General features: G+C 42.0%; 1 protein-coding gene across 2 annotated transcripts in view; it reads left to right on the forward strand.

The window, feature by feature from the left end:
- Positions 1-15,142, forward strand: part of GOLGA3 (golgin A3) — a 74,419-nt gene that overhangs the window by 17,349 nt on the left and 41,928 nt on the right. The window contains exons 3-4 of one of the 2 annotated variants that reach the window (XM_077293366.1): positions 8,972-9,235; positions 13,225-13,337. In XM_077293366.1, coding sequence (XP_077149481.1) covers positions 8,972-9,235; positions 13,225-13,337 — 377 coding nt within the window. The remainder of the gene's footprint in view (positions 1-8,971; positions 9,236-13,224; positions 13,338-15,142) is intronic. The other variant, XM_077293367.1, reaches the window with a different exon arrangement.

The following is a 15,142-nucleotide window of genomic DNA, read 5'->3' on the forward strand; positions in this document are numbered from 1 at the left end:
TAGCGACCGGTGGCGCTCACGGGGGGAGTGCGGCCGATCGCGGCCGGGTGTCAGCTGCCTATCGCAGCTGACATCCGGCACTATGTGCCAGGAGCGGTCACGGACCGCCCCTGGCACATTAACCCCCGGCACACTGCGATCAAACATGATCGCACTGTACCGGCGGTACAGGGAAGCATCGTGCAGGGAGGGGGCTCCCTGCGTGCTTCCCTGAGACGATCGATACAAGGCGATGTACTCACCTTGTACCGAGCGTCTCCTCCCTGCGGTCCCCGGATCCAAAATGGCCGCGGGGCTGCATCCGGGTCCTGCAAGGAGTACTTGGGTGCCGTGCAGGCGCTGGTAAGCCTGCACGGCTGTATGTCAGATTGCTGATCTGACAGAGTGCTGTGCAAACTGTCAGATCAGCGATCTGTGATGTCCCCCCCCCTGGGACAAAGTAAAAAAGTAAAAAAAAATAATTTTCACATGTGTAAAAAAAAAATAAAAAAATTCCTAAATAAAGAAGAAAAAAAAAATATTCCCATAAATACATTTTTATCTAAAAAAAACAACCCCCAATTAAAGTACACATATTTAGTATCGCCGCGTCCGTAACGACCCAACCTATAAAACTGTCCCACTAGTTAACCCCTTCAGTGAACACCGTAAGAAAAAAATAAATAAAACGAGCCAAAAAACAACGCTTTATTATCATACCGCTGAACAAAATGTGGAATAACACGCAATCAAAAAACCGGATATAAATAACCATGGTACCGCTGAAAACGTCATCTTGTCCCGCAAAAAACGAGCCGCCATATAGCATCATAACCAAAAAAATAAAAAAGTTATAGTCCTCAGAATAAAGCGATGCCAAAATAATTATTTTTTTCTATAAAATAGTTTTTATCGGTTAAAAGCGCCAAAACATAAAAAAATGATATAAATGAGATATCGCTGTAATCGTACTGACCCGACAAATAAATCTGCTTTATCAATTTTACCAAACGTGGAACGGTATAAATGCCTCCCCCAAAAGAAATTCATGAATAGCTGGTTTTTGGTCATTCTGCCTCACAAAAATCAGAATAAAAAGTGATCAAAAACTGTCACGTGTCCGAAAATGTTACCAATAAAAACGTCAACTCGTCCCGCAAAAAACAAGACCTCACATGACTCTGTGGACCAAAATATGGAAAAATTTATAGGTCTCAAAATGTGGAGATGCAAAAACTTTTTTGCTATAAAAAGCGTCTTTTAGTGTGTGACAGCTGCCAATCATAAAAATCCGATATAAAAAAACGCTATAAAAGTAAATCAAACCCCCCTTCATCACCCCCTTAGTTAGGGAAAAATAATAAAATTAAAAAAATGTATTTATTTCCATTTTCCCATTAGGGTTAGGGCTAGGGTTAGGGTTAGGGTTGGGGCTAGGGTTGGAGCTAAAGTTAGGGTTAGGGTTGGGGCTAAAGTTAGGGTTAGGGTTGGGGCTAAAGTTAGGGTTAGGGTTGGGGCTAAAGTTAGTGTTAGGGTTGGGGCTAAAGTTAGGGTTAGGGTTTGGATTACATTTACGGTTGGGATTAGGGTTGGGATTAGAATTAGGGGTGTGTCAGGGTTAGGGGTGTGGTTAGGGTTACAGTTGGGATTAGGGTTAGGGGTGTGTTTGGATTAGGGTTTCAGGTAGAATTGGGGAGTTTCCACTGTTCAGGCACATCAGGCGTAATGGCCTGATCACATCATGGCACATCATGGCGACATGGCGTCCGATCTCAATTCCAGCCAATTCTGCATTGAAAAAGTAAAACAGTGCTCCTTCACTTCCGAGCTCTCCCGTGCGCCCAAACAGGGGTTTACCCCAACATATGGGGTATCAGCGTACTCGGGACAAATTGGACAACAACGTTTGGGGTCCAAGTTCTCTTGTTATCCTTGGGAAAATAAAAATTTGGGGGGCTAAAAATCATTTTTGTGGGAAAAAAAAGGATTTTTTATTTTCACGGCTCTGCGTTATAAACTGTAGTGAAACACTTGGGGGTTCAAAGTTCTCACAACATATCTAGATAAGTTCCTTGGGAGGTCTAGTTTCCAATATGGGGTCACTTGTGGGGGGTTTGTACTGTTTGGGTACATCAGGGGCTCTGCAAATGCAACGTGACACCTGCAGACCAATCCATCTAAGTCTGCATTCCAAATGGCGCTCCTTCCCTTCCGAGCTCTGCCATGCGCCCAAACAGTGGTTCCCCCCCACATATGGGGTATTGGCGTACTCAGGACAAATTGCACAACAACTTTTGGTGTCCAATTTATCATGTTACCCTTGTGAAAATACAAAACTGGGGGCTAAAAAATAATTTTTGTGAAAAAAAAAAAAAAAAAAAAAAAAGGAATTTTTATTTTCATGGCTCTGCGTTATAAACTGTAGTGAAACACTTGGGGGGTTCAAAGCTCTCAAAGCACATCTAGATAAGTTCCTTAGGGGGTCTACTTTCCAAAATGGTGTCACTTGTGGGGGGTTTTAATGTTTAGGCACATCAGGGGCTCTCCAAACGCAACATGGCATCCCATCTCAATTCCAGTCAATTTTGCATTGAAAAGTTAAATGGTGCTCCTTCCCTTCCGAGCTCTGCCATACGCCCAAACAATGGTTTACACCCATATATGGGGTATCAGCGTACTCAGGACAAATTGCACAACAATTTTTGAGGTCCAATTTCTTCTCTTACCCTTGGGAAAATAAAAAATTGGGGGTGAAAAAATATTATTTTTTATTTTTACGGCTCTGCATTATAAACTTCTGTGAAGCACTTGATGGGTCAAAGTGCTCACCACACATCTAGATAAGTTCCTTAGGGGGTCTACTTTCCAAAATGGTGTCACTTGTGGGGGGTTTCAATGTTTAGGCACATCAGGGGCTCTCCAAACGCAACATGGCGTCCCATCTCAATTCCAGTCAATTTTGCATTGAAAAGTCAAATGGCGCTCCTTTCCTTCCGAGCTCTGCCATGCGCCCAAACAGTGGTTTACCCCCACATATGGGGTATCAGCGTACTCAGGACAAATTGTACAACAACTTTTGGGGTCCATTTTCTCCTGTTACCCTTGGTAAAATAAAACAAATTGGAGCTGAAATAAATTGTGTGTGAAAAAAAGTTAAATGTTCATTTTTATTTAAACATTCCAAAAATTCCTGTGAAACACCTGAAGGGTTAATAAACTTCTTGAATGTTGTTTTGAGCACCTTGAGAAGTGCAGTTTTTAGAATGGTGTCACACTTGGGTATTTTCTATCATATAGACTCCTCAAAATGACTTCAAATGAGATGTGGTCCCTAAAAAAAAATGGTTTTGTAAAAATGAGAAATTTCTGGTCAACTTTTAACCCTTATAACTCCCTAACAAAAAAAATTTTGGTTCCAAAATTGTGCTGATGTAAAGTAGACTTGTGGGAAATGTTACTTATTAAGTATTTTGCGTGACATATCTCTGTGATTTAAGGGCATAAAAATTCAAAGTTGGAAAATTGCAAAATTTTCGCCAAATTTCCATTTTTTTCACAAATAAACGCAAGTTATATCGAATAAATTTTACCACTAACATGAAGTACAATATCTCACGAGAAAACAATGTCAGAATCGCCAAGATCCGTTAAAGCGTTCCAGAGTTATAACCTCATAAAGGGACAGTGGTCAGAATTGTAAAAATTGGCCCGGTCATTAATGTGCAAACCACCCTCGGGGCTTAAGGGGTTACAGGGAACCTGTCAGCTGGATCATGCACGGTAACCTACAGACAGTGTCAGGTTGGCACTGTTATTCTGATTACAGCGATACCTAGGTTGATGAAATCCGTCTTGTCATTGTTGATTAATCTTTATTTTCAGTTCATAGTTAATGATATGCCCGTGCTTCGGGGCAGCCTGTGTGGGGGGGGGGGGGGGCTTCATGTGGTGCTCTGATTAGGTATTCACCAGTATGGATTTTGACAGGTGACTGATCCCTCAGTGTCCTCCCCCTAGTTAACATAACGAGTGTTATATATAAATACTAAAAAAAAAATAACAGGTACCAGCCGTGGCACATGCGCTGCAGCATAATCACATGTGTATATAATTATTATGGTTGAGGTTATCCTGATATTAAGAAAAAAGAAATCCCTTTGAAAATGGCGCCTGCGCAGTAGCAGATATCGGTCTGCATAGCTGTGATCCCATTAATCAGGAGAAGAAAAGGAGCGTTCAAAATACAATATTAAAAAAATATATAAATTTTATTAAGACACTGAAAATACACATACAAACACGTATTTAAAACTAAGGACACTAAGACCCATCCCTTTGACCCGGACAGTATTACAGAAAGGTCACATAGTGATAAAGAGGTTGTGTCATATCCGGAAACAGCCTATAGACCTATACATATACAAAATCATACATCTATGATCCAATATATGGACCTATTTTGCAGCTTATAGGTAATAGATAATGCTCCCCTTGAGAAAGCTAACAGAACGCTGGAGCGAAACGTGCGTCGGGGGTGTCGCCCAACTTTACCTATCTCCTGCACCTGGGTAAGAGGAATTTTAGGTGACCACCATTACCGCATCTTTTACGCTATTTGCATTTATGGTACTAGCTGTATGGTGGGTCCTTTGTAGTTTGTTCCGGAGTTTGGATCATAAATACACTAGCATTACCTATAAGCTGCAAAATAGGTCCATATATTGGATCATAGATGTATGATTTTGTATATGTATAGGTCTATAGGCTGTTTCCGGACATGACACAACCTCTTTATCACTATGTGACCTTTCTGTAATACTGTCCGGGTCAAAGGGATGGGTCTTAGTGTCCTTAGTTTTAAATACGTGTTTGTATGTGTATTTTCAGTGTCTTAATAAAATTTATATATTTTTTTAATATTGTATTTTGAACGCTCCTTTTCTTCTCCTGAATAATCAGATTGCTATTTGGAGCAGGATTTGGTGGTGTCCAGGACATGGTGTTTGGACACTTGGCTTTATGAGTCTGGGTTTATATATATTGATAGCTGTGATCCCGTAGCTGCTACTGCGCCGGCGGCGCTACCTTGCTAGAGAAGAAAAAAAAATTCCTCCTCCAATACTACTGACAGGTTCCCTTTAAATGTCCTTTTACATGGACCGATTAAACCGTTATAGGGACCAAACGGTCCATTGTTTACCATATCTTGTTATTATCAGCAGCATGTCTCCTGTTTACAGGGGAAGATGCACTACTCACAATGATGTTTAGTCCTACATTAAGGCTAGGGCTGCACAGCAATTTGGGGTGTAAGGGTGTATGTGTCCACTGGCCAGATGACATCCAGATTAGCTGCGGATTGGACGCTGCTTACAACCGCAGCGTCCAGATGTTACAGCATAGTGGAGGGGATTTTATGAAATCCCGTCTTCACTATGCGCGCGAACACACATTCAGCAGCCCTGCGTTTCCGGACATGCGGCGCGTCTTTTTAGAAATCACCGTCGTCGCAAGGTAAATAACAGGGTCCTATGTATGGGGTGCGGTCATTCCGGATGTGTGCAATGAACACATCCGGAATCACCTCGCGTACAGAAGGGGGCAGAGCGGGTTTTCCGCTCTGTCCAAAGTGCCAACAATCCGGAACAAGGACACGCACCCTTACACAGGTCAATAACCCAAAATTGGTCTATTGTGCCTCTAGATAACAGCGTGATGTTGGTGGAATGAGGTTAAATTGTGACCGGCAAGATACTGCAAACGTGATAAATAAGTTGCAAAAAAAGTGATTTTTTTAATTTTTTTTTTTACCTGCCTGTCATGATCTTGCGAGTCAAAATGCGATCCCATTCATCGGCATCCCGCAGCAATGTAGTAGCAGCATAGAGTGATTCTTGGCTGCAAAGAGCTATGTTATAAACATTGTAAAGCTAAGTACCGTAAGTTTGCAATTAAAGGGGTAGTTATATAAAAAGCAAACTAAGTATGTCTTACCAGAGACGGGTCTCCACCATTGCCCTGATCTATGTTTGTCTGCAGCTCTGATCACGTTTACAAAGCTGCAGCCAATCACTGAGCTCAGGGCTCTGCACATGTTAACAGAGCCAACCGCTGAGTGGTGATGGATGTGACTTCAGCTCGACAGGCAGACAGGCACCAGGACAACGTCAAAGAGCTGGCCCTGGGTTTCGGTAGGGTAATTAATAATTATCTTTTCTGTGTTTATTTTTATTTTATAAGTTCTGCAGCTTGTAGCAGAAAGCTTTCTAGCTTGTATGATTCTCATCATTTGCCTAGCTCGTTGCCTAGGATGCTGGCCACTACTGTTGGCTTGGAGTGGTGGACTAACATGCGCAGTTACAACATTACGTATAACCTTGTGAGCTGGCTGGAATCTCAGAAGTGCACATTCTGGTGCATGTGAAGTAGCTCCTGATTAGTGATGAGCGAATATACTCGTTACTCGAGATTTCTCCAGCATGCTCGGGGGTCCTCCGAGTATTTTTTAGTGCTCAGAGATTGTTTTCTTTGCGGCAGCTGAATGATTTACATCTCTTAGTCAGCACAAGTACATGTGGGGGTTGCCTTGTTGCTAGGGAATCCCCACATGTACTTATGCTGGCTAACAGATGTAAATCATTCAGCTGTGGCAAGAAAAACTAAATCTCCAAGCACTAAAAAATACTCGGAGGACCCCCAAGCGTGCTTGAGAAATCTCGATTAACGAGTATATTCGCTCGTCACTACTCCTGATCCCTGCTGATTCGCTTGTCTTATTTATTACTATAGATCAGCTCCTGGGCATGCACGGTATCCGAGGGGCTGGACTATAGTTCTGCTCACTACCTCACACTAGCTCATCCAGGGCTGCTCCATCACCAACAGACAAAAAGCAGTTCCATTTCCTCTGCTCACATTGTCCACCAATAGTTGATTGGTGCAGAGAGAGCAATGTTCCGCTACACACCTCAGCATCCTCAGCAGGTTCAATGTGCCCCAACTAACCCCCCCACCCTGTCATCAACAGGAACAATATGCCTATTTTCTACTCCCCCCCCTCTCCTGTGTCATTGGCAGGAACAGAGAAAATATACCATTCTTGCTACCTGTGCAGGGACCCAAGAGGTAATGGAGTCCTTTTCCACCTCCAAATAAAGTGGAATTCTGCACTATGATGGGCTATTAGACTAAAAAGGGCCCATATACTGTTTATTAACAAAAGGCTCTATTCTGTCTTTGTTCGCCTTTGCGCAGGAATGATGTGCTACCTCTCCACCCCTTTCATCAGCAGGACTGATGTGCCAATAGTGTCCCCATCATCAGCAGGAACAGTGTGCTACCACCTACCTCCTTTTTCATCAGCAGGACTGACGTGCCACTACTGCCCCCATCATCAGCAGGAACAGTGTGCTACGACCTACTTCCTTTATCAGCTGGAGTGACGTGCCACTAGTGTCCCCATCATCAGCAGGAACAGTGTGCTACCACCTACCTCCTTTATCATCAGCAGGACTGATGTGCCACTAGTCAGTCAAAAATTATAAGTTAAACCGCACCTCATATAGCTAGGATCCTACAGGATACTATTTAAGACGCACGTCACAACCAGGGAGTTGATCTCGGAAAAAAGTCCATACCAAGTAGTAGAAAAAACAGCGCCTCAAACGTCGGTGAAAAAAAATCACATTTTATTCCGCCTCCTGTGGCAACGTTTTTTATCTTTTGATCTTGAGAAAGATCTGTTGGATCGAAACGTTGCCACAGGAGGCGGAATAAAATGTGATTTTTTTTCACCAACGTTTGAGGCGCTGTCTTCTACTACTTGACGTGCCACTACTGCCCCCATCATCAGCAGGGACAGTGTGCTATCACCTACCTCCTTTATCATCAGCAGGACTGACGTGCCACTACTGCCCCCATCATCAGCAGGGACAGTGTGCTACCACCTACCCCCTTTATCATCAGCAGGACTGACGTGCCACTACTGCTCCCATCATCAGCAGGGACAGTGTGCTACCACCTACCCCCTTTATCAGCAGGACTGATTTGCCACTAGTGTCCCCATCATCAGCAGGGACAGTGTGCTACCACCTACCCCCTTTATCATCAGCAGGACTGACGTGCCACTACTGCCCCCATCATCAGCAGGGACAGTGTGCTACCACCTACCCCCTTTATCATCAGCAGGACTGACGTGCCACTACTGCCCCCATCATCAGCATGGACAGTGTGCTACCACCTACCCCCTTTATCAGCAGGACTGACGTGCCACTAGTGTCCCCATCATCAGCAGGAACAGTGTGCTACCACCTACCTCCTTTATGAGCAGGACTGACTTGCCACTACTGCCCCCATCATCAGCAGGAACAGTGTGCCACCTTCTCGAACTACACAGGTTTTGTTTGTAGCTTGTTCACCTGGAGAAAAATATGTCTGTGTTACAGCTGTAGATTCAGAACTATGTGCAAAATTGTCATTCATTTTAAATGTATTAAAAATGAGGTTTGGGAGAACTCTCCCATCTGAGGCGTGTGTTGGTTCTTATTCTATATATTTACACATTAGTGTTAGCACTAGGTAGGTGTGCGTTACTGCCAGGCTGAGCCACACAGCAGATGTCTTCACAATCAGAATGTGTACTATGTTTTTCTTCCTATAAAAGCAGAAGCATAATAAAGACTGCAGTAAAATCTTTTCTTAGCTAAAATATAAATTTTACTTTCCTACTAACTATATATATATATATCAAAAGTTTTTGATGTGCTGCAGTTCATGTGACTGTCCGTCAAGTAAAAAGAACAAGTCATATTTATACCTCATACTGTCCCAAGCTGCATGTGCTTTCCCGTGTGAACAGGTCAGACATAATTTAGAAGCCAAAAAGATTAAAGTCAAGCCACCACTCTTGGATCTTTGGGCATGGGCTTGTGTTGTTCATTCTGTTATTTTATATTAAGACATTTAATCTAACTAGCATTTCTTTCTATGACAGGTATGCATTCTGAAAAATTGCCACAACTAGGGGGCAGTATGGAGCCGCGATCTGGAGCCTTGTGTCAGAATGGGCCTCAACCACATTACTCCGAGCATCCTCCATCCTCCGCCTCGGCCATCGGCTCCTGCAGTACAGCAGCACACCCAGGTGTGGCTGGTTTCAATGACCTCATATCGGAGACTAGTACTGAGGGCCTAGTTCTTAGAAAAGAAGCTTTGCAGTCGCTGAAGCTAAGCCTTCATATGCAGGAAACTGACCTGTGTAAGCACTTTTTCTAGAGAGCAATTCCATTTATTGCCTTGCACCTTTCAACTTTCTTACAAATTCTGCATGTGATGATTTTATATTAAAATGAAGTTCCAAAAATTTACACAAATTATTGACCTGTTATTTTAATCTAGCAAGTAATTTAACTACTTGAACATATAGAAAGTAGCGTATTCGCATTAAGTTTAACACTAAAAACCACTGACCAGTATCATTCCTCCATGAGACTGTATGAAGAAATTGATGATTAGTCGTTACCATTACTTGTTTCCATGAAGCGTGTCGCCACAAACTCTGGCACGACCGGCTACTGATCAGGCAGTGTCACAGTGGGAACTATGCCATTGGCAGCTTTCAGTTTTTTAATGTATTTACTAGCGAAATAACGTAGATGAAACAAAAGCAAACACGTGAGACGCACTCCTTAAAGGGGTTGTCCCACAAGCAAAAGTTCATATTATTCACTAGATCTTGGAATAAAAATAATGTCCACAATTGGATGTGTTTGAATAAAATGTTCCCGTGCTGAGATAATCTTATAAATGTGCTGTGTGCTGTGTAATGGCCGTGTCTGACTGTACAGGAACATGGTCTGATCATACCACAGCTCCTGGGGAGGGGAGGAAGGAAAAGAGTATACAGACATTACAGCATGGGATCACAGTTGATTCTTTCTGTGAGGTAGAACAATGGTTAATCCCTTCTTCCCCGTACCATTCTTAATTTTTTTGCGTTTTTGTTTTTTGCTCACCTTCCTCCCAGAGCCATAACTTTTTTTTTTTTTATTTTTCCATCAATATGGCTGTATTAGGATTGTTTTTTTGCGGGACGAGTTGTACTTTTGAACGACACTGTTGATTTTACCATATCATGTATTGGAAAACGGGGAAAAAATTGCAAGTGCGTTGAAACTGCAAAAATAGCGAAATTCCACAATTGATTGTTGGGTTTATTTTTTACCATGTTCACCAAATGCTAAAACTGACCTGCCATCATGATTTTCCAGGTCATTGAGTTTGTAGATACCAAACATGTATAGGTTCTTTTTTTTTTTTATTTAGGTGGTGAAAAAAAATTGTTTATAAATTTTTTTTTTTTTTTTAATGGTGCCATTTTCAGAGAACCTTAGTGTCTCCATTTTTCAGGATCTAGAGATGAGTGAGGGCTTATTTTTGGCGCCCCGAGCTGACTTTTTTTATTGATACCATTTGTGGGTAGATAAAATGTTTTGTTTGTCTGCTATTGCATTTTATTTTTGGAGTTTGGGAGGAAACTGGAGTACCCAGAGGAAACCCATTCACAGGGAGAATATACAAACTCCTTGCAGATGTTGTCCTTGGTGGGATTTCAACCCAGGACCCCAGAGCTGCAAAGCAACGGTGCTAACGGGATGGGCGCTCATAGCAGATTAGCTATGACAATCACAGTGGACTCCTGCAGACCATGGGTTGTCAGGTCAACCCATCGGCTCCCTGCAATCTTGTGATGGGGCACCGATGGGTGTGGTTTATGAAGTGCTTCCGGCGCGTGCGTGTTAAATGCCGCTATTAGAGATTGACAGCGGCATTTAACATGTTAACAGCCGTGGGTGGATTGCGATTCCACCCGCAGCTGTTAAGGGCACATGTCAGCTGATCAAAACAGCTGTGATATGCTGGAAAATATGTAGGCATCGGAGCCTGCACCAAAGGAGGAGACGCAATGGCACATGTCGTGAAGGGGTTAAAAACAGGCAGGGAAATGTTTTGCCTCATAAAAACAATCAGCTGTCATCTTGTGCTGTCCCGTCTGTATACTCCTTGCTTCCTCCCCTGCCCAAGAGATGTGGTTTGATCAGACCATGTCCCTGTACGGTCAGAAGCAGCCATTACAGAGTACACAGCAGGGGGCATATATAAGATTATCTCCGCACAGGAACATTTTATTCAAACACATCCAATTGTGGAGATTTTCATTATTTCAAGATATATTGATTATAATGAACTTTTGTTTGCGGGAAAACCTATTTAAGCTACATCTAATTGTAGAACTTATTATTATTACAAGATCTAGTGAATAAAATGAACTTTTGTTTGTGGGAAAAAACGCATTAATGTTTCCTCTTTTAGAATATTGCATTAGATTGTGCTGACATAACAGAAAATGCTGCTTTATAATTTTTTGCATAGCTTTGCACAAGTTGCAATTTACTTAAGGCCCTTTAATATGGGCTGATGCCAAATGTAGAAGGATCAAATGATTGTGTCACCATACAGTCTCCATACTGTCAGCAGCCTATTCTTATGACATGGGAGATATACAGCCACTATCAATAATGTTTAGACCCAAATGAACGGTCCAATCAGCCAATGAACAAGCATTTTGTTTGTTTGGTAGCCAATAACTGCTATGTTTGCACAGGCTGATGATCAGGAATGAGTATTCTTACAAATGCTTGTTTGGTTGATTATTGGCCCATGTAGCAGGGCTTTAGAATTTGGTCAAATTTTGTTAATGGATCATAACATATATCCTTCATGGATCCTGTAGAAACTGAACTTGGTAAATATAGCCTTCTACTTTTGTGCATAAAAATTTTAAGGAGATATCATATTCCGATAAGTAAACTGCACTATTTTATCAAGTCATGTATAGAAAGGTGTTCCCTAATGTATACAAAGCACTTGATTCACCAACTTTACAAAAGAGAGGATGCTAATAACAGAGCAGGGAAGCTAGTGTGAATATTGAAACTATCTAAAAACATATTTTGCTGAATCTAAACCTATGAATCCCCTCGTCTGAGCTCCACAGCCCTGTCCAATTATTGGATTGACCTAAATTATAAATGGAGTAATATTAATAATTATACATTTAGTTCCATTATTTAATCATGTACTAAAGGTAAATTGACAATTTTTGTTTACATAGAGAAAAGTTTCCCAAATTCATGTTCAACATAGTTGACAAATGAATGCATCCAAAAAATGAAATGTGATAAAGGGAATCTGTCATGTCCAAAACTGCTATATGCAGATATAGGGTTTAATCTGCAGGTAAATGACATTAAATTCCTGCCTGGGTGCCTTACTGGAAGAGCAGCTACAGGAAGAAAATGAAATGGTATTTTCCCTTTAGCCGCTCGCTTTCAGTCGTACAGGATTGTGCAAAGAATGGTTACAGTCTCCATTCCCTACACTGACACACCACTGTAATCACTCCCCTGGAGTTTGATTGTCAGCCTGCCCTGCACTCACACATGCTGCACAGCAGACAAAGTGCTGGGGAAGAGACTAAAGTAGCACTTTCTGGGTAGTGAGCGGTGACTGTAACCGCTCTCTGCAGCATCCCTGTGACTGAAAGCAAGCGGCTGCATGGAGGATATAAGTTAATTTTCTCCCTCTAGCCGCACTTCCAGTAAGGTAACCAGGCAGTATTTTAACTCTCTTTACCAGCAGAACCCTACATCTGCACATAAATTACGTTTTTGGACATATCTGGTTCCGTTCAGTAATATATAATAGCAAGATGCATATAACTATCTGTGAAGACTCATTATTTTCTTGTTTACCTTGTTTGCATCTTTTCGCTTATCTTGCATGCCAAGCTTGTTGCATTGCTCATTTAAAGGGGAAAAGACTATAAAAAAGAGAAGCAATGAATGAAGTGTAATCTCCTCCACCCCACCCAAACCAAGTAAAAATTTCTAATATCTTCAATCCCCCTCCAAACCAATGCATATACCTCTAAGCGCTGACTTTTACAACCTGCCTGTGATCTGATGTACCACCACGTGACCTCTAGAGTTAGTCAGTGGCCTCAGCAGACTCATGCTATACTCACTGACATAACAAAGCAGTGATAGGATCTTATGCTGGCAACTTGTAATGACCCACACTAGATCACAAGCAGATGTAACGTTGGGTTTTTGTTAGTTTTTTTTATTATTAACTAGGTGTTCTCACATTCTTTTTCTAATTTTTCGATGTATGTCTTCTCTTTAGCCTCCAGTGATGCTCCTCTTCCGCTTGAGCGAGAGGAGCAAATACGTTTGCAAGCCAGGCGTCGCTTAGAGGAACAGTTAAAACAGTACAGAGTCAAGCGCCAACAGGAACGGGTGAGCACAAAGTCAACAGCTGAAACAATTAATGAACTTATGAGATAAAATTTGAATATTAATTTGCCAGGACTATTACCAAATTTACAAAGGCTGCAGAGCTATTTAGATTAAAAAAAAAAAGCTATATTTTTATCCTTTACTTTTTTGTGCTTGCAGTTTTGAATACAGTAGGAATTATGTCTATATAAACAAATGACCCTGCAAATATTTTAGGAATTTTTAAAGAAATAATAAAATGTAAAAACGACATTAACCAATAAAATTGAAGAACATGCCATTTAGTCATTGAAGTTTAGGTTTGCAGGGTTCGAAGCTGCATGTTGCAATTGCTCCTCCTTGAGTGACAATAAGGGTATGTGCACACATCAGGATTTCTTGCAGAAATTTCCTGAAGAAAACCGGAAATTTTCTGCAAGAAATCAGCATTTTTTTTTTTTGCGTTTTTTTTCCCGTTTTTTTCGCATTTTTTTTTTTTTTAGCATTTTGCAAGCGAAATTAGCTTGCAGAATGCTAAAGTTTTCCAAGCGATCTGTAGCATCGCTTGGAAAACTGACTGACAGGTTGGTCACACTTGTCAAACAGTGTTTGACTAGTGTGACCAACTTTTTACTATAGATGCTGCCTATGCAGCATCAATAGTAAAAGATAGAATGTTTAAAAATAATAAAAAAAATGGTTATACTCACCTGCAGACAGCTGATCTCCTCAGCGGCGTCCGTTCCTATAGATGGTGTGTGTGTGCAGGACCTTCGATGATGTCGCGGTCACGTGAGCGGTCACGCGACCAATCACAAGACCGCGACGTCATCGCAGGTCCTTCACACACACCATCTATAGGAACGGAAGCGGCAGCATGCACCGGAGAGGCGGGAACACTCCGGGGGCCATCAGAGGGTGAGTATATGACTATTTTTTATTTTAATTCTTTTTTTTTTTACCAATTATATGGTGCCCAGTCCGTGGAGGAGAGTCTCCTCTCCCTCCTCCACCCTGGGTACCAACCGCACATGATCTGCTTAGTTCCCGCATGGTGGGCACAGCCACATGCGGAAAGTAAGCAAATCAATGCATTCCTAGTTGTGCGGAATCCCCGCAATTCCGCAAATTTAATGAACATGTTGCTTTTTTTTCCGTGATGCAATATTTTCGCGGAAAAAAATGCAAAATTTGCACAAGAAATGCGGAATACACTGTAAATAATAGGAGGCATATGTAAGCGTTTTTTTCGCGTTTTTATAGCGAAAAAAAAGCGAAAAATACTGAACGTGTGCACATGGCCTAATGGTTGAGCAGCATTTTTTTTGAAGACCTAAATGTGTTACTGTGGCACATTCAGGAATGACAGTGGCTGTTATCGCTATATTTACATGTAGAGATAACATGGCCTTTGAAGCACAGGACTGAGCAGTTCATGGGGAAAGTGAGCAGTGATAAGGAGAACTAGTCTAAAGGTACCGTCACATTAAGCGACGCTGCAGCGATATCGACAACGATGCCGATCGCTGCAGCGTCGCTGTGTGGTCGCTGGAGAGCTGTCACACAGACAGCTCTCCAGCGACCAACGATGCCGAAGTCCCCGGGTAACCAGGGTAAACATCGGGTTACTAAGCGCAGGGCCACGCTTAGTAACCCGATGTTTACCCTGGTTACCATTGTAAATGTGCGGGAAGCAGACGGCCAGGGACCTGACGGACATCAGAAGGTGAGTATGTACTGTTTTTTTTTTTAACATTTACAATGGTAACCAGGGTAAATATCGGGTTACTAAGCGCGGCCCTGCGCTTAGTAACCCGATATTTACC

Source organism: Ranitomeya variabilis, chromosome 1 (genome assembly GCF_051348905.1).
Source record: "Ranitomeya variabilis isolate aRanVar5 chromosome 1, aRanVar5.hap1, whole genome shotgun sequence".
In the NCBI taxonomy this organism is placed as follows: Eukaryota; Metazoa; Chordata; class Amphibia; order Anura; family Dendrobatidae; genus Ranitomeya; species Ranitomeya variabilis.